At 43.1% G+C, this 20,420-nt stretch overlaps 1 protein-coding gene and 1 non-coding gene across 2 annotated transcripts in view; both read left to right on the forward strand.

Annotated features, from left to right (window-relative positions):
• The window catches only part of LOC135553943 (sodium channel protein type 4 subunit alpha B-like), a 55,232-nt gene that overhangs the window by 18,759 nt on the left and 16,053 nt on the right, over positions 1 to 20,420 (forward strand). Inside the window, exons 5-17 of the mRNA XM_064985898.1 lie at positions 1,343 to 1,432; positions 1,647 to 1,775; positions 3,407 to 3,498; positions 3,889 to 4,185; positions 5,608 to 5,671; positions 5,855 to 5,996; positions 6,211 to 6,423; positions 6,693 to 6,908; positions 7,607 to 7,727; positions 8,189 to 8,427; positions 8,610 to 8,783; positions 10,381 to 10,737; positions 11,557 to 12,033. Of these exons, the coding sequence (XP_064841970.1) occupies positions 1,343 to 1,432; positions 1,647 to 1,775; positions 3,407 to 3,498; positions 3,889 to 4,185; positions 5,608 to 5,671; positions 5,855 to 5,996; positions 6,211 to 6,423; positions 6,693 to 6,908; positions 7,607 to 7,727; positions 8,189 to 8,427; positions 8,610 to 8,783; positions 10,381 to 10,737; positions 11,557 to 12,033 (2,611 nt within the window). The remainder of the gene's footprint in view (positions 1 to 1,342; positions 1,433 to 1,646; positions 1,776 to 3,406; positions 3,499 to 3,888; positions 4,186 to 5,607; positions 5,672 to 5,854; positions 5,997 to 6,210; positions 6,424 to 6,692; positions 6,909 to 7,606; positions 7,728 to 8,188; positions 8,428 to 8,609; positions 8,784 to 10,380; positions 10,738 to 11,556; positions 12,034 to 20,420) is intronic.
• Positions 14,693 to 14,746, forward strand: LOC135554886 (U7 small nuclear RNA). The gene has a single exon (XR_010457755.1). It is a non-coding gene; the product is annotated as a U7 small nuclear RNA (small nuclear RNA).

Here is a 20,420-nt window from a genome sequence, read left to right on the forward strand (position 1 = left end):
CATGGGCTCTACGGGGTGTCCAAAGCATTCAACATCGATGCTGGCCCATGTTGACTCCAATGCTTCCCACAGTTGTCCCAGTGTCAAGTTGGCTGGATGTATGTTGGGTGCTGGACCTTTCTTGATACACACAGGAAACTGTTGAGTGTGAAAAACCCAGCAACGTTGTAGTTCTTGACACAAGCTGGTGTGCCTGGCACCTACTACCATATCCTGTTCAAAGTCACTTAAATATTTTGTCTTGCCCATTCACTGTCTGAATGGCACACATACACAATCCATGTCGCAATTGTCAAGGCTTAAAACTCCTTTAACCTGTCTCCTCCGCTTAATCTACACTGATTGAAGGGGATTTAACTAGTGACATCAATGAGTGATCATAGCTTTCACCTGGACAGACTATGTCATGGAAAGAGCAGGTGTCCATAATGTTTTGTACACTCAGTGTATACAGTAATTATTATTCAACACCTGGAATTTGAATCTCATGGTTCACGGCATTCAGATATTCCTGCTACACCATCATGTCTGTGTCAGTTATCAGTTAATTTGACTATTCTCTCATTATTGATTTGATTGACTTATTTCAGAATGTAATGGTTTTCTGCGTAGCTGTCTGATGTTGGTGGGGCATATTGACCTGTTTTAAGGATACTCTGGAATCACTAGGATCAATGAAAGTTTGTACTTTTAACAGAGATGAGATTTACTTCAAAGTGGATTCACCTTATTATTTATGCATATTAAGTTCTTTCAGATCTACGTAGGGAGGAGGGGTTAGGGTTTGTTCTGGACAGGGCCTAACTACACTGGCCCAATAAGCACATGCCTTAGAGATATCCCTTCTTGGGACAGTGGTTAGGGTGTTCGTCATTAGTGCTGGTGGCTCAGGTTTGAGACCTAGGTGAGTAGCCCTACTCACATGTCCTTAGCAATATATGTTAATGTCATTATTTGGCAACAGTTGCAACACACCTAATTGATCTAATTAGAATGAGTTTTAGCATCAGAAACTAACGGCCCGGTGAACAGGAGCTCGAGATGTTTTCAATTTCGGGAACACCGTGAATTGTTGATGAGGAAACATACCTCTCCCCCTACTCGTATCAGAAGCCGCCATTCGATGGGAAATGGTAGTGATTTTATAATGTGGTTTTAGAAATATTAAAGATTTTTACAATCCAGTATGTCACCCATTAGCGACTACCGATTACTATATTAATATGAATCAACAATGTAAATAAAATAAAAATTGTTAATAAAAAATGTACTAATTAAATTGGTCCATAGAATTAGATTTGAATACCATTATAATGCCATGTTATTTCCTTAATATGGGTACATTATTTAGCATGTTCATCATGTTAACAATCATGTCCAACTGTGTGTTCATGACGATGAGTGACCCTCCGGCATGGAGTAAAACTGTTGAGTAAGTTTCCAACCTACGTAGGAGATTATTAATGTTTTGGGGTGGGGGCACTTTTAAAAGAACATGTAAATGTTCATATAAATATCAGTGATTTTTTGTATTTATTTAAAAAGGTTGGTCATAACATTATTGAGAATCATTTTGACCACTACAAAGTTTCACCAAAAGCTATTTTATAAAGCGTCTCTCTCTTCCCCTTTTTTTTGCATTACAGATATGTTTTCACTGGTATCTATACCTTTGAGGCAACAATTAAAGTGTTGTCCAGAGGCTTCTGTGTTGGAGATTTCACATTCCTTCGAGATCCATGGAACTGGCTGGATTTTATGGTGATCAGCATGGCGTGAGTATTTGGAGAGTGATTGCCGTCAGTCGTCAGCGCAGTACCATTAGACACGGGGGCAGGTGTTAGAGTGTGTGTGTGTTTGTGTTTCTTTGTGTGTCTGTGTGCATTAGTGAAGGAGTAAGGTCAAAGGTCAGGAAGGTAAAAGGACATCTCCAATGGCTTAATGAGTTTGACCCTGGCCTTGTCTGCTTCCTTATCTCTCCTCCCCCCAGGCCCCAGCACCCCATGTACTCTTTCTCTCTCCCCATTCACTCCCTCTCTAAACCCTCTGTCGACCACATCAACTACGACGATGATGACTTCCACGTCCACGACCTGGTCAAAACCACCTAGAATACAACTTTATTCGCTCAATACCACCTAGAAAGGGCTAGTCCCCCCTGCCTCCGATCGTCACACCTGTGCACTCACCTTAGGTCGAGTCCTATTTCAACTCAGTCAATTCAGAATGTGAGGTGAAATTCATTATTCACCAAAGTTGAAATATTGGGAAACGTTTAATTCATGACGGGAATGTCAATCCATTTCCTGAATTGACTGGACTGAAATGGAACACTCTGCCACCAAGACACTTCCCTGTCATTACTGTGGACATGTTCCCTGCCCCGTGTCTCGTCCAGGGTCAGAAGTTTGCTAAAAGTGTGAACTCTGTGACTCAGATCGACTAGTCTTTTGTAAACAGTAAAAAGCTTGCATGTATTTCCTTTTCTTTAAAGCAGCTAAGTTTTCATTTCGTTTGGCTAAGGAGTTCTAATTGTAAATCGCTCTGGATAAGACCGTCTGCAAAATGACTCAAATATAAATATAAAATATATCTCTCCATCCCTTTCTCTCTCCATAATGCCCTTCTACACCACTTGCCTCGCTTTATCATGGAGCCCCAAATGAATGAAAATATTTGTCCACTTGCAATGGATGGTCACACACCACACTCTGGGTCTATTTATAGGTGCTCACCTCCTTCCCGGGCTTTGTTTGTCCCAGTACCAAATGGCTGAAGTTCTGTGGCGGTCCAAAATGCTGCACTGTGACTGTACTATATATGGCCCTGGAGCCCCGATGAAAAGTAACACCATACAGTTCATCCAGCTAGTTTCAATCATGTAAATATAAGATTACAAATATTTGAGTTACCGTACATAGAAGTGGGTTAAGGATCCTGCTATCAAAATCTGAAACAGAGCTTGTTTCTCTGGAGCCCAATGTGATCTAGTTTCTTTCAAATGTATTTTTGTAAGTGTCATCCTTCTTCAAACATTGAGACTTTTGCTGGTGAGTCCCAGCCACATCATGACGTATGCCACTTCATAACTAAATCTCCATATGGTGTCTTACTGGTCGAGTCGCACGCCTGCCTTCTGCAGTCAGTTTACAGATAACACTGCCATTTGGCTCTAGAAGTGGACAGTTACCCCGAGCTAAACATATCCTCCGCTAAACCATATCTTTATACCATAGCGACCCTCTGATCCTCTATGTTAGAATAACAACTGAGCCAATGGTATTGAATTAAATGTACATTTAAAGTCCATGAATCTGAACATATTCTTTTTGTTCAACTGACACGTCAACTGTCAACTCCTCTATTCTAATGTGCTGGTTGTGTTGTCATGTTTTGTGCTCGGCAGGTACCTCACAGAGTTCGTTGACCTGGGCAACGTGTCTGCCCTCAGGACGTTCCGTGTGCTCCGAGCCCTTAAAACAATCACTGTAATTCCCGGTACGTGTCACATAAGAAGGTCCAAAATCCCACTGGGGTGTGTTTGTTTACTGCACCACCTGCTTTTGAACACCTGCTTTGGGTCCTGTGTAGCTCAGTTGGTAAGTGTGTGGTGCTAGCAACCCTAGGGTTGTTTTGGGTTGTATTCCCGCACTGTTTTGTACTGTAAGTCACCTTTAAAAAAAGCATCTGCTAAATTGCATCTGTTATTATTATATTATAAGCACAATGCGCTGCAAGCTACACAATAAAACATGGGTTATTAATGACACCATACAGAGAACAAGGATATCAAGCACAATCAAATACTCTCAACGATATGTTATTCATTCTTCGACAAATAGTTTTCAGATCACAGATTATTTGAATGCTTTTTTGGGTTATTTTAAGGTCTGAAAACCATTGTGGGCGCTTTGATCCAGTCAGTGAAGAAGCTGGCTGATGTGATGATCCTAACAGTGTTCTGCCTGGCTGTGTTCGCTCTGGTCGGCCTTCAACTGTTCATGGGAAACCTGAAGCAGAAGTGTGTTTACTGGCCCCCTGTGGAATGGCGTTTAAACTCTACCAACATGGACAACATCACTATGGCCTTCAATGACACCAGTGGTTTTAATGACATTATGGACTACAATGGCACAAACAGCAGCAACAGTACGTGGGACTTCAAGGCATACATCGACGATAAAGGTATTGACAGGTTTTTGATGGCACATTGATGTGTGGAAGGGGAGTTGATAGTGGCCTAATGAACCATTACATTATATTAATTGGGAATTTATCATGGCACTTACTGTATGATAGTTTTAAATACGTATGTAAATCTGTATAAGTATAAATATTTCTATAAGTAGTATACACATTTGAATAAGAAATACAGTATGGGGATGAGGTAATTGGATGTGCTATTTACAGATGGGCTATGTACAGGTCCAGTGATCTGTGAGCTGCTCTGATGATTTGATTACATGATTACATGATTTGGAAAGTCACACACCTGTCTATATAGTCCCACAGTTGACAGTGCATGTCAGAGCAAAAACCAAGCCATGAGGTCGAAGGAATTGTGTGTAGAGCCCCGAGACAGGATTGTGCCGAGGCACAGATCTGGGGAAGGGTACCAAAACCTTTATGCTGCATTCAAGGTCCCCAAGAACACAGTGGCCTCCATCATTCTTAACTGGAAGAAGTTTGGAATCACCAAGACTCTTGCTAAAGCTGGCCGCCCGGCCAAATAGAGCAATTGGGGGAGAAGAGCTTTGGTCAGGGAGGTGATCAAGAACCCGATGATCACTCTGACAGAGCTCCAGAGTTCCTATGCTGAGATGGGAGAAACATTAAGAAGCCAACCATCTCTGCAGCACTCCACCAATCAGGCCTTTATGCTAGAGTAGCCAGACGGAAGCCACTCCTCAGTAGAAGACACATGACAGCCCGCTTGGAGTTTGCCAAAGGGCACCTAAAGACTGTCAGACTATGAGAAACAAGATTCTCTGGTCTGATGAAACCAAGATTAAACTCTTTGGCCTGAATGCCAACCATCATGTCTGGAGTAAACTTGGCACCATCCCTACGGTGAAGCATGGTGGTGGCAGCATCATACTTTGGGGGTGTTTTTCAGCGGCAGGGACTGGGAGATTAGTCAGAAACGAGGTAGAGTTAGCTGAGAAAATAGCTGTGCATTAACGCTGCCCATCCAACCTGACAGAGCTTGAATGTGAGCTTGAGAGGATCTGCAGAGAAGAATGGGAGAAACTCCCCAAATACAGGTGTGCCAAGCTTGTAGCATCATACCCAAGTATACTCAGGGCTGTGATTGCTGCTAAAGGGCCTTCAACAAAGTAAAGGATCTGAATACTTATGTAAATGTGATATATTTTTAAAATTTTTATAAATTAGCAAAAAAATCAAAAATCCTGTTTTTGCTTCATCATTATGGGATATTGTTTGTAGATTGATGAGGGGGGAAAACAATTGAATCAATTTTAGAATAAGGCTGTAAGTTAATTAACAACATGTGGAAAAAGTCAAAGAGGCTGAATACTTTCCGAATGCACTGTATATCAACTTGGTGCACTTTCTAATGGAGGTCCCTTCTCTGTTTTACCCCAGTGAACCATTACTTCCTTCCTGGAATGTTAGACCCTCTTCTTTGTGGAAACGCTTCTGATGCTGGGTAGGTTTTTTGGGATATCAGAGTTGAGCATCTGGGTAGCTTTATAGTCTTGCCTTGTCTCTGTTGATAATGCAATATATGGTGCAAATTATTTCAACATAGTTCAAATATAACATATCTTTGAATGCTGAAGATCATAAGTCCCATTCAATTTGTTGTGCCACTTCATTGGCATTTTGACAGAAATTGCCCTGAAGGATACACGTGTATGAAGGCCGGAGGGAATCCCAACTATGGATACACAAGCTACGACAGTTTTGGATGGGCCTACCTTGCCCTGTTTCGGCTCATGACACAGGACTTCTGGGAAAATCTATTCCAGCTGGTGCGTATACGTCATGTGCTTCGATGACAATGACATAGAGCTGTGTTTGCTCCTAACATTTCCTGAAATTTACATCTGTAACATCAGCCGGTAGACCGGGATTGAATTTGAGAGATTGCAATTATGTGTCACCAGGGATATTGATATAGAAAGAGTACTCACTCGGTTTCCTGATGAGTTAACTGGCCGTTTCCCCCCCCCCCCTTACCCATAGACTCTTCGCTCAGCAGGGAAAACCTATATGATTTTCTTTGTGGTGGTGATCTTCCTGGGCTCGTTCTACCTGATCAACCTGATCCTGGCTGTGGTGGCCATGGCGTATGCCGAGCAGAACGAGGCCACCATGGCCGAGGCCAAGGAGAAGGAGGAGGAGTATGCCATGATCATGGTGCAGCTGAAGGAAAGGAGAGAAGCAGAGGTCAAAGAGGTGTGATCAACTTACTATGTATGTAAAGTGCTTTGAGCATCTGGGAAGAAAAGGTCCTATATATAAATCCAATCAACAAACAATAAATTGCACTCTTTGATCAGATGATGGTTGATAGAGAAAGATTTCGTTAGTCAATTCAAATGTCTGACGAACTTGATGAATTCAAAAAATACCTAGTAATCATACTAAGTGTTAACTTGCAGATTATTGCTCATGTTGGTCGTTCTCGTCCTTGGTTTGTTTGATTCTGGTTATTTGACTGACAGAGACATGACAGGCATCATGAACACCATGAACACGCTGAAATTGTTGGCAGTCAGACGTCACTGTCCAGTAGAACATCTAAGAAAGAGAAAGGTGAAAAGGCAGATGAAGAGGTTGCTGATGATGAGGCGTGTACATCCTCCAGCAAGGCTATAAAGGACTCCAATGGAGGCCTCATGATCAGTGCCAACGCCAACAAGGTCCTGACAGACCAGGAGGTGAGCTGCATGGCTCAGATGGGTTGCTGTGCTCTTGAAGTTATGACCTTTTTCACACTAATGTGCCGACCTGAACCAAACTGCGCTGGCTCGGATATTGTTTAATCACATTTTCCTTTTCAGGGTGGTTTCAGGAACATTGATGAATGCATAATCAATGAATGCATAACCAACTCAGTACAGTTTGGTTTGGTGAGGCTCGGTTTGGCTCTGAAAAAGTGGGTTGCTGGCCTTCCGAGTGGCGCAGCAGTGTCTAAGGCACTGTATCGTGTTCGATCCCGGGCTGTATCACAACCGGCCGTGATCGGGAGTCCCATAGGGCGGCGCACAATTGGCCTAGCGTCATCCGGGTTAGGGGAGGGTTTGGCCGGGGGGGCTTTCTTGACTCATTGCGCTCTAATGACTCCTTGGGGCGGGCCGGGTGCCTGCAAGCTGACCTCGGTCGTCAGGTCCTCCGACACATTTGTGCGGCCGGCTTCCGGGTTAAGCGGGCGAGTGTTAAGAAGCCTGGTTTCGCGTGTCATGTTTCGGAGGATGCATGACGCGACCTTCGCCTCCCAAGCCCGTTGAGGAGTTGCAGCGATGAGACAAAGTCGAAATTGGGGAGAAAAAAAGGGGGTAAAACATAGATATATTTTTTTAAGTGTGTTGCTATGTGCCTGATGGATAAGTGTGTCTTGTTTCTCTTTGTTCTACAGTCTGCTGTTGTGTTGAAGAGGGCCAGTGGAGCCAAGGGGAGTAAGGACCAGCTGGAAGTAGTAGGCCTGCAGAAGAAGACATCCAGTTCATCCAGTGTCTACAGCCAAGATGACATGGACGGTAACTGTCACAAATCGCAATGGATCTGTATACGAGAAATTAAATGTCCTAAGGAATCCTTGTGTGGGACTGGAATGTGATGTATATGACTGTGATATCCACCAATACCCGTGTTCCAATTGGCCACTGTGTTAGAGCAAGGGCTTCTTTTATATTATTTTATGAGTTATGCAGAGTTTCAGCATCAAAGTTTCCCATCTAATGCACTGATGGCATATTGTGTCAGCTTCTTCAGCTATAAGACCTACAAACCAAGGCCTTACACGTTTTAACTTTAGGTGCTCAAGATAAGTAATACCTTTCAAGACCTACATAGATTTTAATAATATTTTTGAACTTTAGGTGCTGCAAACAATAAATAAAGGTTGAAAACAAATCCTGAACCAATTTTAAAAATCCTTATCGTGAAGGGATGTGTACAAAATAACTAACACCCTCCTCCTTTACCCTCATTCCAACAGATTTGGAGGAGGAACTGAGACCTTGTCCGCCTTGCTGGTACAAGTGTTCAGACATCTTCCTGAAATGGAACTGCTGTGTGCCCTGGGTGACTTTCAAGAAGTGGATGTACTTCATAGTGATGGACCCATTCGTGGACTTGGGTATCACCATCTGCATTGTACTCAACACCATGTTCATGGCCATGGAGCACTACCCCATGACGCCAGAGTTTGAAGAAGTGCTGAGTGTGGGGAACTTGGTGAGTTTACCTTCCTTAATGATGCTCTTCCACTTCACCTCTTCTGAAGCCATGATAGGGATACCTTAGAAATCTCTCGCTCAAAATGATCATGTTAAAAATGCAGGTTCACAGTGCATATCTAGACATGGCACAGTTTTCAATATAAGTCACGAGGCTCCCCTCTCTCATCTCTTGTACAGGTCTTCACAGGAATCTTCACAGCAGAGATGGTGCTGAAGCTCATCGCCATGGATCCGTACTACTACTTCCAGGTCGGGTGGAACATCTTCGACAGCATCATTGTGACAATGAGCCTGGTGGAGCTGGGGCTGGCCAACGTTGAAGGTCTATCCGTGCTACGTTCCTTCCGTCTGGTGAGAGTAACTCCACCCAAGGTTTAGAACATACTCTCTCAGTGTAACTGTGCAGTGAGAATGGATCCCGATAGATTAAAGCATTCTCATAAAATAGTTGCAAGAGTAGGGTTGCAAACTGCTGGGTAATTTACCAAAGTTATGGGAATCTTCTGTAATTTGGGTAATTAGCAGGTCACCTATGGCAATCTGTGGTAACTTTGATCATTTATACTTGAATAGCATGTATATTATGTATTCATATGACTCATTTTGTATATCTGTGTCCATACTGTCCATGAATGTCTAGTGGATAGACTATATGGTTGAATAGAAAAGAGCCTAATTAATGATAGAAGCGTCTAATACACAATGGCATTATTTTTAGTCAACTCTGCAACACTTCCAACTATTGACCATTTTTTCACAACTGCCATCAGTTTGACGCTACAACATTTACAACGAAGACGTAGTAAAACACTATGTATTGGACATAGTCAAATAAATAGTTGTGAAAATCTTTTGTAAACATATTGACACCCTCATATCAAACACCAATTGCATTCACTAAGTTGATGGTTTATATTTAGGATAATGTTTTGCAGCTTTGTCATTACATTTTTATTTATTTTAAAAAGCATCTTATTTATTATTTTATATATATATACTAAAAAATATATAAACGGGCTGGTGACCTTGGCGGTTGGAAGCTTGGGCTGGTTGCTGATGGATTGCTGGTTCGGGTGCCCGTTTGACCTTTTGGGAGATCTGTCGACGTGCACCTGAGCAGGGAGTTGACCCTGGTTGCTTCTGTGTGTCGCTCTGGATGTGAGTCTGTTAGATTACTAATGTGATGTAGTTGTTGAGAGGCTTCATTGCAGGTATATTGCATGTTTTAAATCTTCTGTATATATAAATGCAACATGCAACAATTTCAATGATTTTACTGAATTACAGTTCATATAAGGAAATCATTCAATTTAAATTAATTAATTAGGTCCTAACCTATGGATTTCACATTGACTGGGCAGGGGCGCAGCCATGGGTGGGCCTGGAAGGCCATAGGCCTACCCACTGGGTAGCCAGGCCAGCCAATCAGAATGAGGTTTTACCCACAAAAGGGATTTATTACATACAGACAGAAATACTTCTCAGTTTAATCAGCTCTCCAGGTAGCTGGTCCCAGACCATCTCACAGAGGAAGAATGAAGGATGTTGTGCTCCTGGGCTGGCATGGTTACACGTGGTCTGCGGTTGTGAGGCTGGTTGGACGTACTGACAAATTCTCTAAAACGACATCGGAGGTGGTTTATGGTAGAGAAATTCTCTGGCAACAGCTCTGGTGGACTTTCACTAGATGTCATATGATTTTTTTTAACTTTTAAAAAACTAGAAAGTTACAAAAAACGTTGGTCGTTTACTGGTAAACTTTAAAAGTGACCCGTAATATGCCCTCCCTTTGCAACCCTATGCAAGATTAACATCACATTAGGCAGTGATACTAACTCTACAAACCTAATTATTGGGCAGTTTTCTGGACACAGCTCAATGTAAAATCAAGTTTCTGGGAAACCAGCCCGTTGTAACCTAATAATGTCTCTGATTGTTTTGGGGGCAGATGCGTGTTTTCAAGCTGGCCAAATCCTGGCCCACACTCAACATGCTAATCAAGATCATCGGTAATTCAGTGGGCGCACTGGGTAACCTCACGCTGGTTCTGGCCATCATCGTCTTCATCTTCGCCGTGGTGGGCATGCAGCTCTTCGGCAAGAGCTACAAAGAGTGTGTCTGCAAGATCTCCTTGGACTGCGAGCTGCCCCGCTGGCACATGCATGACTTCTTTCACGCTTTTCTCATCATCTTCCGGGTGCTGTGCGGAGAGTGGATCGAGACCATGTGGGAGTGCATGGAGGTGGCCGGACAGGGCATGTGTCTCGTTGTCTTCATGATGGTCATGGTCATCGGTAACCTAGTGGTGAGTGATGCATTGAACCATGGGATGTGGGCACTGGAGGGTGGGCATTGAACTATTTTGGTGTTTAGTTCATTCATGGATTTCTCAAAAGGAGTAATATACATGCAATGAGAGATCAGGGAGTGTGTTCGGTGGAGCGCTCCATGCGTACAGTGCACATACCACAGATGCAGCGCTTATGTTGCTGTGAGATGTTGAGTCGATTATGCCAGCTCCATTCTTTTGATGGATACCAGGCGGTACTTCACTGTAAACGAAACTGGTTGTGTTTCCTCTTCGGTTATTCATAGGACGAAGAGAGGAAATAGCTATGTCAGTTGAGGTAGCGAAAGCCTGACAACAAACAATGTGCCAAAGACAAACAGGGCTTTCTGTCTGAACTCCCGGGAGAATCCCATAGACTAACAAGGGCATCGAATAGGATACACACCATTCACTCAATGGAGGGGCTATTATTAGCTCCATGATATTCGCCAGCAGTTCTGACCTTGGGGTGTTTGGGGATCCACTGGGGCAGGTGGCATAGAGAAAATAGCAGAGGGCTTACAGGAATCATGGAGGGGGCAGCCTTAAGTCTACTGATGATGTAACAGGCGTTTGAGGTCAGTCCAATACCACTGTTAGATACTATTGAGAGGTAAAGTTAGACAGTCCCTGTCTGACTGACCTCTGGAAAATGTTTTAGAAAACTTTTGACAATATTAACCAGAAAAGAATTTGGTAAATTATAATTTCACTACCCTGGTTCAAGAGCATGGGGGACAATAATAACAAATACCGTGTGCTAAAAAAATCCAGTTGTTCTAACTATCCATCCAGGTGTTGAACCTCTTCTTGGCCTTGCTGCTGAGCTCGTTCAGCGGTGACAACCTGGCGGCTCCAGAGGAGGATGGGGAGATGAACAACCTGCAGATCGCCACCGGCAGGATCACCAGAGGCATCGACTGGGCCAAGGCCTACGTCATCCAGCAGTTCTGCATTATCATAGGGAAGCAGCCTAAGGAGGATGGAGACGGGGCTGACGGTAATGGGGGTAGTAATGGGGATGTGGACGGCCTCCCAAAGGGCAGCTTGGCTTTGAAAAATATAATCTCCAGTGACAACCCAAAGGCTGATTTGGAGCTGACAATGCTTGACGTTTGGATAGACGATGTTAACCCAAGTGGATTTCTTACAAATGACAATTTGACCCTGGATGTACCTATTGCCAAAATGGAGTCGGATGATGATGAGGATGACATCTCTGAAGAGGAAGAAGGAGAAGGTGCAAATGGAGATGCTAAAGAGGATACTGAGGTAAGACCTTTGCATTATTGATGAGTAAAACATGACACAGACATCCGTTCCCACTGGGGACACACTGGTTGAATCGACATTGTTTCCATGTCCGTTCAATTAAATTCCGTTGATCCAACGTGGAATAGATGTTGAATTGATGTCTGTGCCCAGTGGGGTTATTTTTTTTAGCGTTTATTACAAGCAATATAGAGAGTTATCAAGACTAAGGCTTCATACTGACAAGAGAAATAACCAATATACAAGCACATGCACATCATATATTGTTATCAATTGCCAATTTTATTAGTACTAGTATTATTCTATTCAGTATCAGTATTATTGTAATACGGATAAGATAAAGAACATTTTCCTTTTGGTACGTTTTATGGGGTCTTTGGTTTCTTATACGCAAATCACCTAAGCAAACTACAGTATTTTTGTTCTGCTGTGACAATCAAAATAATTCTGTCTGCTGCTGACATGCAGGGTAGACTACCCACATAAAAAATCCTACAGTTTACTAAATAATACTACAGTACTTACTATAGAATTATGTAGTAATATGTATTATACTGTTGAATGCTGTACTGCACACTGTAGTATCCCTCGATCATGTGTCGTACTTACTATAGAATGTTGTAGCACTGTATACTGTAGAATACTATAGTACATACTACAATATTATCCACCAAAAAATACTATAGTAAATAGCGATGCACCGATATGACATTTTTGTCCAATACCGAAATCCAATATTTTCCTTGCAAAAAAAAAACCTGATTACGATAACCAATATTTTACATTTTTGCAGCCTTTTAATCATTCTAGTACAGTGAAATAGTTAACACACACATGGATGCAGCGGTATAAGGCTCTGCATCTCAGTGCAAGAGGCGTCACTACAGTCCCTGGTTCGAATCCAGGCTGTTTCACATTCGGCTGTGATTGGGAGTCCAATAGGGCGGCGCACATTTGGCCCAGCATCGTCCTGCTGTCATTGTAAATAAGAATTTGTTCTTAACTGACTTGCCTAGTTAAATAAAGGTCACACACACACACACACCACATGACCAAGAAGTTATTTTTGAGGCATTTGCGTGTTTCCCCATTAGCAGTAAAACATAATCAAAACCAATTTCTTTCACTTACTTGCTGTGCTGCTTCGTTGTTCATTTGTTCAGTCTTTTCATTCTCAACCAGGATTTCTATGGAACGCCGTTTGGGTCTTTCCGTGTCAAAAAAGATACACATCAAATAACAGTTTTTGACTTGTCAAATGACACGGCATCTGTTTCAGTAGCTTTAGATAGCTAGCAAACTATATAGCTAGGTGTCATCATCTAAAATAACCCTAATTTATGAGACAGTTCTTATTTGATTAATGGTGGTCCGTCCCATCTATTAGCCTTCAAAATAAAAGTATGGCATAATTCTACTATTTGTATTTATTTGCATCACTGTCAATGACATTCTTTTATTTTGAAGGCAAACTGCAAATGCCACTACTGTGCCTAATCATTATTATGGCTAGCTTCACAACACATAACCCTGTCTGGTTGAGCCTCACTAGCCAGATGAAGCTAGCTGGCTGCTTATAATGTTAGCTTCGGGCAACAGGGTTAAGTAGCTGGCTAGCGATTTATTTTCATGAACTGAAGTTCAATTTCAATAGGCGAACAACAAGTGACAACCTAGCTAATATTACTCACAAAGATTCCTAAATCATTGCTAAGAATAATCCAAATGACTGCAGTTTCTACTGGTCATTGTTTTCAGGCTGGTTGTATTAGTGCTAGCTAGGTACCAAGCTAAAGCTAGGTACCCCAGAAGTTGCGGTCGAACAAATTATGCTTTATTACCAAAGTGGTATTGTAAACACATCGTTCGTGGCCGGTGTTTGCTTGTTTGCAGACTTTTTTGTACAGCTTTGACAGTGCTACTGTATTTTGTTTTACATGCAAAGACCCAAACGGCATTCCATAGTATGTATGTCGTGAAGCTAATAGCAGTGACGCTATTATTGTGAAACTCCGATATGGCAACATGTAAAAAATAGCGCACTTGGTACTGTGTACCGGTGCTCGACCAGTCGGCGAAAGCCAACATCACCCACGACAGAGAATGGTTGCCGTTCAAGGGCAATGAATTCCATTATCTTATCTTTAATGGATTTTGCCTTTGAGTTGTCTCGCTTGTTGATTGCTCGATCCGCACAGCAGACATTGTGTGGGCTAGGTTAGGAATGCTGTGTTGCATGTGTAACGCCAAATTCTATGTGGCGTTATTACGTCATGTATCTACGTCATATAGGAATGCATGGTAGTTTTGACATAGGTTTCTAACATCGCCGTTGAAGTAGACAACGGCCGATACCGATGTTGGCATTTTTAGCTAATATCGTCCGATTCCGATATGTTCACCGATATACCGTGGATCCCAAATAGTAAATACTCCAGTCATGTCCTCAAAAACAGTACAGTCCGCAAAAACACGATTATTGTAAATACTACATTATTTAATTTGCATACCCTCCCCCATATCCCAATTTGTGACAAGTGAGAAACCTACATGCCAAGTATAGGTCATATATTATGTTCACTATAAGTTATAGAAAAGAGCAGAAGCTCTGAACTATCCATTCAGACCCCAGTCCTACCGACCTACCTGCAGGTTATGGGAAATTTGCTCTTTTAGTATTTCTCCAGTAGGTTTCCTCAAGGAGAAAGCCTTCACTTCTATGTTAAAGATAAAAGTAAAACACTACAGTAAATATTACAGTATACTACAATCCGCAAAAACACTACATTAAATTACTATACTATATACTACAGTTTTCTTTAACTACATTAATTATACTATAGTTAACTGCATATACTACAGTATTCACTGTATAGTTTCAGCAGACTTTGCTCCACAAAAACACTTCAGTGAATACTGCTGTAAAGACTGCAAAACAACTTACTGGGATCAGTGTCATCAGACCCAGATAGAAGCTCATAAAGATCACATACTGCCTCTGCTCCAGAGAGAACATCCATCTATCTCTGATCGTCTGGTTGCAAAGAGAGGAGAGACCATGTGACTGTAAGACGGAGCGTGGGAAAGAAGACCAGCGCAGCATGTTTAGCAAACCTGACACACACAGAGCTACCTGCATACTCACACACACTCCTAAAGGAAACACTTCACACCACTCATACTCTTACTGCGTCGGGGTACAAATAAAAATCTGTGAAAGCTAGATGTTTTATTCTGTATATACAGTACCAGTCAAATGTTTGGACACACCTACTCATTCCAGGGTTTTTCTTTATTTTTTCTACATTGTAGAATAGTAGTGAAGATATCCAAACTATGAAATAACACATATGGTAGTAACCAAAAAAGTGTTGAACAAATCAAAATACACTGCTCAAAAAATAAAGGGAACACTAAAATAACACATCCTAGATCTGTATGAATGAAATATTCTTATTAAAAATTCTAAACTTTTTTCTTTACATATGTGCTGACAACAAAATCACACAAAAATGATCAATGGAAATCAAATTTATCAACCCATGGAGGTCTGGATTTGGAGTCACACTCAAAATTAAAGTGGAAAACCACACTACAGGCTGATCCAACTTTGATGTAATGTCCTTAAAACAAGTCAAAATGTGGCTCTGTAGCGTGTGTGGCCTCCACGTGCCTGTATGACCTCCCTACAACGCCTGGGCATGCTCCTGATGAGGTGGCGGATGGTCTCCTGAGGGATCTCCCAGACCTGGACTAAAGCATCCGCCAATTCCTGGACAGTCTGTGGTGCATCGTGGCGTTGGTGGATGGAGTGAGACATGATGTCCCAGATGTGCTCAATTGGATTCAGGTCTGGGGAAAGGACGGGCCAGTACATAGCATCAATGCCTTCCTCTTGCAGTAACTGCTGACACACTCCAGCCACATGAGGTCTAGCATTGTCTTACATTAGGAGGAACCCAGGTCCAACCGCACCAGCATATGGTCTCACAAGGGGTCTGAGGATCTCATCTCGGTACCTAATGGCAGTCAGACTACCTCTGGTGAGCACATGGAGGGCTGTGCGGCCCCACAAAGAAATGCCACCCCACACCATGACTGAACCACCGCCAAACATGCTGGAGGACGTTGCAGGCGTTCTCCACGGCGTCTCCAGACTGTCACGTCTGTTACGTGCTCAGTGTGAACCTGCTTTCATCTGTGAAGAAGCACAGGGCGCCAGTGGCGAATTTGCCAATCTTGGTGTTCTCTGGCAAATGCCAAATGTCATGCTACCACTGGAATGAAAGCACCGCCAGCATTCAAAAGTGACCAAAACCTCAGCCAGGAAGCATAGGAACTGAGAAGTGGTCTGTGGTCACCACCTTTAGAACCACTCCTTTATTGGGGGTGTCTTGCTAATTGCCTATAATTTCCACCTGTTGTCTATTCCATTTGCACAACAGCATGTGAAGTTTATTGTCAAATGTGTTGCTTCCGAAGTGGACAGTTTGATTTCACAGAAGTGTGATTGACTTGGAGTTACATTGTGTTGTTTAAGTGTTCCCTTTATTTTTTTGAGCAGTGTATATTTGAGATTTGAGATTCTTCATAGTAGCGTTGATGACAGTTTTGCACACTTTTGGCATTTTCTCAACTAGCTTCATGAGGTAGTCACGTGGAATGCATTTCAATTAACAGGTGTGCCTTGTTAAAAGTTAATTTGTGGAATTTCTTTCCTTCTTAATGCGTTTAAACCAATCAGTTGTGTTGTGACAAGATAGCGGTGGTATACAGAAGATAGCCCTATTTGGTAAAATACCAAGTCCATATTATGGCAAGAACAGCTCAAATCAAAAGTTATTGGTCACATACACATGGTTAGCAAAAGTTAATGTGAGTGTAGCTTAATGCAGGTGCTTCTGGTTCTGACAGTGCAGTAATATCTAACAAGTAATCTAACAATTACCCCAGAACTACATAATACACACACATCTAAAAGGGGTGAATGAGAACATGTACATAGAAATATATGGATGAGCGATAGCCGAGCGGCATAGGCAAGGTGCAATAGATGGTAGAAAATACGGTATTGTAACGGTTGTCGTTGGTGGAAGAAGGTGAGGACCAAGGTGCAGCGTGGTACGTTTTCATAATTATTTTAATAGAACACTGAAAAATACAAAAACAACAACGTGAACAAACAAAACTGAAACAGTTCTGTCTGGTACAGATGCGAAACAGAAAACAACTACCCACAACTTAAGGGCGAAAACAGGCTGCCTAAGTATGGTTCTCAAACAGAGACAACGATAGACAGCTGCCTCTGATTGGGAACCATACCAGGCCAAACACATAGAAACACAAGATAAACACAAGAACAAAACATAGAATGCCCACCCCAACTCACGCCCTTACCAATCTAACATATAGACATAAAAAAGGAACTAAGGTCAGGACGTGACAGGTATATACTGTACATATGATATGAGTAATATAAGATATGTAAACATTATTAAAGTGGCATTATTTGTGGCCAGTGATTTGTTCTCCATGCAGGCAGCAGCCTCTCTAGTTAGTGATGGCTGTTTAGCAGTCCCATGGCCTTGAGATAGAAGCTGTTCTTCTTCCCAGCTTTGATGCAGGACTGACCTAAATCCTTCTAGATGGTAGCGGTGTGAACAGGCAGGGGCTCGGGTGGTTGTTGTCTTTCATTCACAGTCAGCGCCCTATCTTAGGACATAAGAGGAGCGGATAACGAAACTCGGTCCAGCTTATGAAACCTGCGATGGGCGCGCCCGTCAAAAGGAGATAGACCGGGGGGAGGGACGAGCGTGGGCGTTTTTGCCTGCCTCTGACATCGGGTGAGGTAGGTGTCATGGAGGGCAGGACGTTTGCCCCCGGTCATGCGTTGTGCAGAGACCGCACTACCCTCTGGAGAAAGCCGCCTTGCGGTTGAGGGAACGGAGGAAATAGTTGCCATAAAGAGGCTGCGAATACAGCCCGACCAGCAGGATGAAGAGATTGTGGATCTGCAAAAAGTTAGTCAGGGATTTGGGTGACAAGCCACATTTCTTCAGCCTCCTGAGATTGAAGAGACACTGTTGCGTCTTCTTCACCACACTGTCTGTATGGGTGGACCATTTCAGTTTGTTGTTGATGTTAACGCCGAGGAACTTAGAACTTTCCACTTTCTCCACTGCTGTCCCTTCAATGTAGATAGGGGTGTGTTCTCTCTGCTGTTTCACGAAGTCCACGATCATTCTCCTTTGTTTTTTTGACGTTGAGTGAGAGGTTGTTTTGAGGACACAACACTCCGAGTGCCCTCACCTCTTCCCTGTAGGCTGTCGATAAGAGGAAAGACGGCGATTCTTAACTGGTCATTCAGCCCTCAGAGAGAGCGCACGCATGGAAAGAATGGATGCCCACCTCTGAACAAAAAAAAACCCCGCTTGTCATTGGTAATCAAGCCCACTACTGTTGTGTCATTTGCAAACTTGATGATTGAGTTGGAGCGTGCATGGCCACTCAGTCGTGGGTGAACAGGGAGTACAGGAGGTGGCTGAGCACGCACCCTTGTGGGGCCCCAGTGTTAAGGCTCAGCGAGGGGGAGATGTTGTTTCCTACCTGGGGGCGGACCATCAGGAAGTCTAGGAACTAATTGCACAGGGCGGGGTTGATGCCCAGGACCTCCAGCTTGATGATGAGCTTGGAGGGTACTGTGGTGATATGCAACTTTCAGGGAAGTTAGGAACAAATACACAGGCAGTTAGAAAAGCTAAGGCTAGCTTTTTCAAACAGAAATTTGCATCGTGTAGTACTAACTCAAAAAAAGTTCTGGTAAAGTGTAAAGTCTATGGAGAATAAGAACACCTCCCTCCAGCTGCCCACTGTTCTGAGGCTAGGAAACACTGTTAACACCGATAAATCCACTATAATTGAGAATTTCAATAAGCATTTCTCTACGGCTGGCCATGCTTTACACCTGGCTACCCCTACTGCCCTGCACCCTCCACAGCAACCTGCCCAAGCCCCCACCATTTCTCCTTCACCCAAATCCAGATACCTGATGTTCTGAAAGAGCTAAATCTGGACCCATACAAATCAGCCGGGCTAGACAATCTGGACCCTCTCTTTCTAAAATTATCTACCAAAATTGTTTCAACCCCTATTACTAGCCTGTTCAAATTCTCTTTCGCATCGTCTGAGATTCCCAAAGATTGGAAAGCTGCCGCGGCATCCCCCTCTTCTAAGGGGGTGACACTCTAGACCCAAACTGCTACAGACCTATATCTATTCTACTCTGTCTTTCTAAGGTCTTCGAAAGCCAAGTTAACAAACAGATTACTGACCATTTCGAATCCCACCGTACCTTCTCCACTATGCAATCTGCTTTCAGGGCTGGTCATGGGTGCACCTCAGCCACGCTCAAGGTCCTAAACGCCATCATAACCGCCATCGATAAGAGACATTACTGTGCAGCCATATTCATTGACCTGGCCAAGGCTTTCGACTCTGTCAATCACCACATTCTTATTGGCAGACTCGACAGCCTTGGTTTCTTAAATGATTGCCTTGCCTGGTTTACCAACTACTTCTCTGATAGAGTTCAGTGAGTCAAATCGGAGGGCCTGTTGTCTGGACCTCTGACAGTCTCTATGGGTGTGCCACAGGGTTCAATTCTCGGGCCGACTCTCTTCTCTGTATACATCAATGACGTTGCTCTTGCTGCTGGTGATTCGCTGATCCACCTCTACGCAGACGACACCATTCTGTATACTTCTGGCCCCTCTTTGGACACTGTTAACTAACCTCCAGACGAGCTTCAATGCCATACAACTCTCCTTCCGTGGCCTCCAACTGCTCTTAAACGCAAGTAAAACTAAATGCATGCTATTCAATCGATCACTGCCCGCACCTACTCACCCATCCAGCATCACTACTCTGGTCGGCTCTGAATATGTGGACAACTACAAATACCTGGATGTCTGGTGAGACTGTAAACTCTCCTTCCAGACTCACATTAAGTCCTAAACTCCAATCCTAAATTAAATCTAGAATTGGCTTCTTATATATCTCAACAAAGCATCCTTCACTCATGCTGCCAAACATACGCTCGTAAAACTGATCATCCTACCGATCCTCGACTGGTGACGTCATCTATAAAATAGCCTCCAACACTCTACTCAACAAACTGGATGCAGTCTATCACAGTGCCATCTGTTTTGTCACCAAAGCCCTATACACTACCCACCATTGCGACCTGTACGCTCTCGTTGGTTGGCCCTCGCTTCATACTCTTCGCCAATCTCCCTGGCTACAGGTTATCTACAAGTCTCTGCTAGGTAGAGCCCCGCCTTATCTCAGCTCACTGCTCACCATAGCAGCACCCACTTGTAGCACGCACT

The sequence above is a fragment of the Oncorhynchus masou genome, chromosome 14, assembly GCF_036934945.1.
Source record: "Oncorhynchus masou masou isolate Uvic2021 chromosome 14, UVic_Omas_1.1, whole genome shotgun sequence".
Classification (NCBI taxonomy): domain Eukaryota; kingdom Metazoa; phylum Chordata; class Actinopteri; order Salmoniformes; family Salmonidae; genus Oncorhynchus; species Oncorhynchus masou.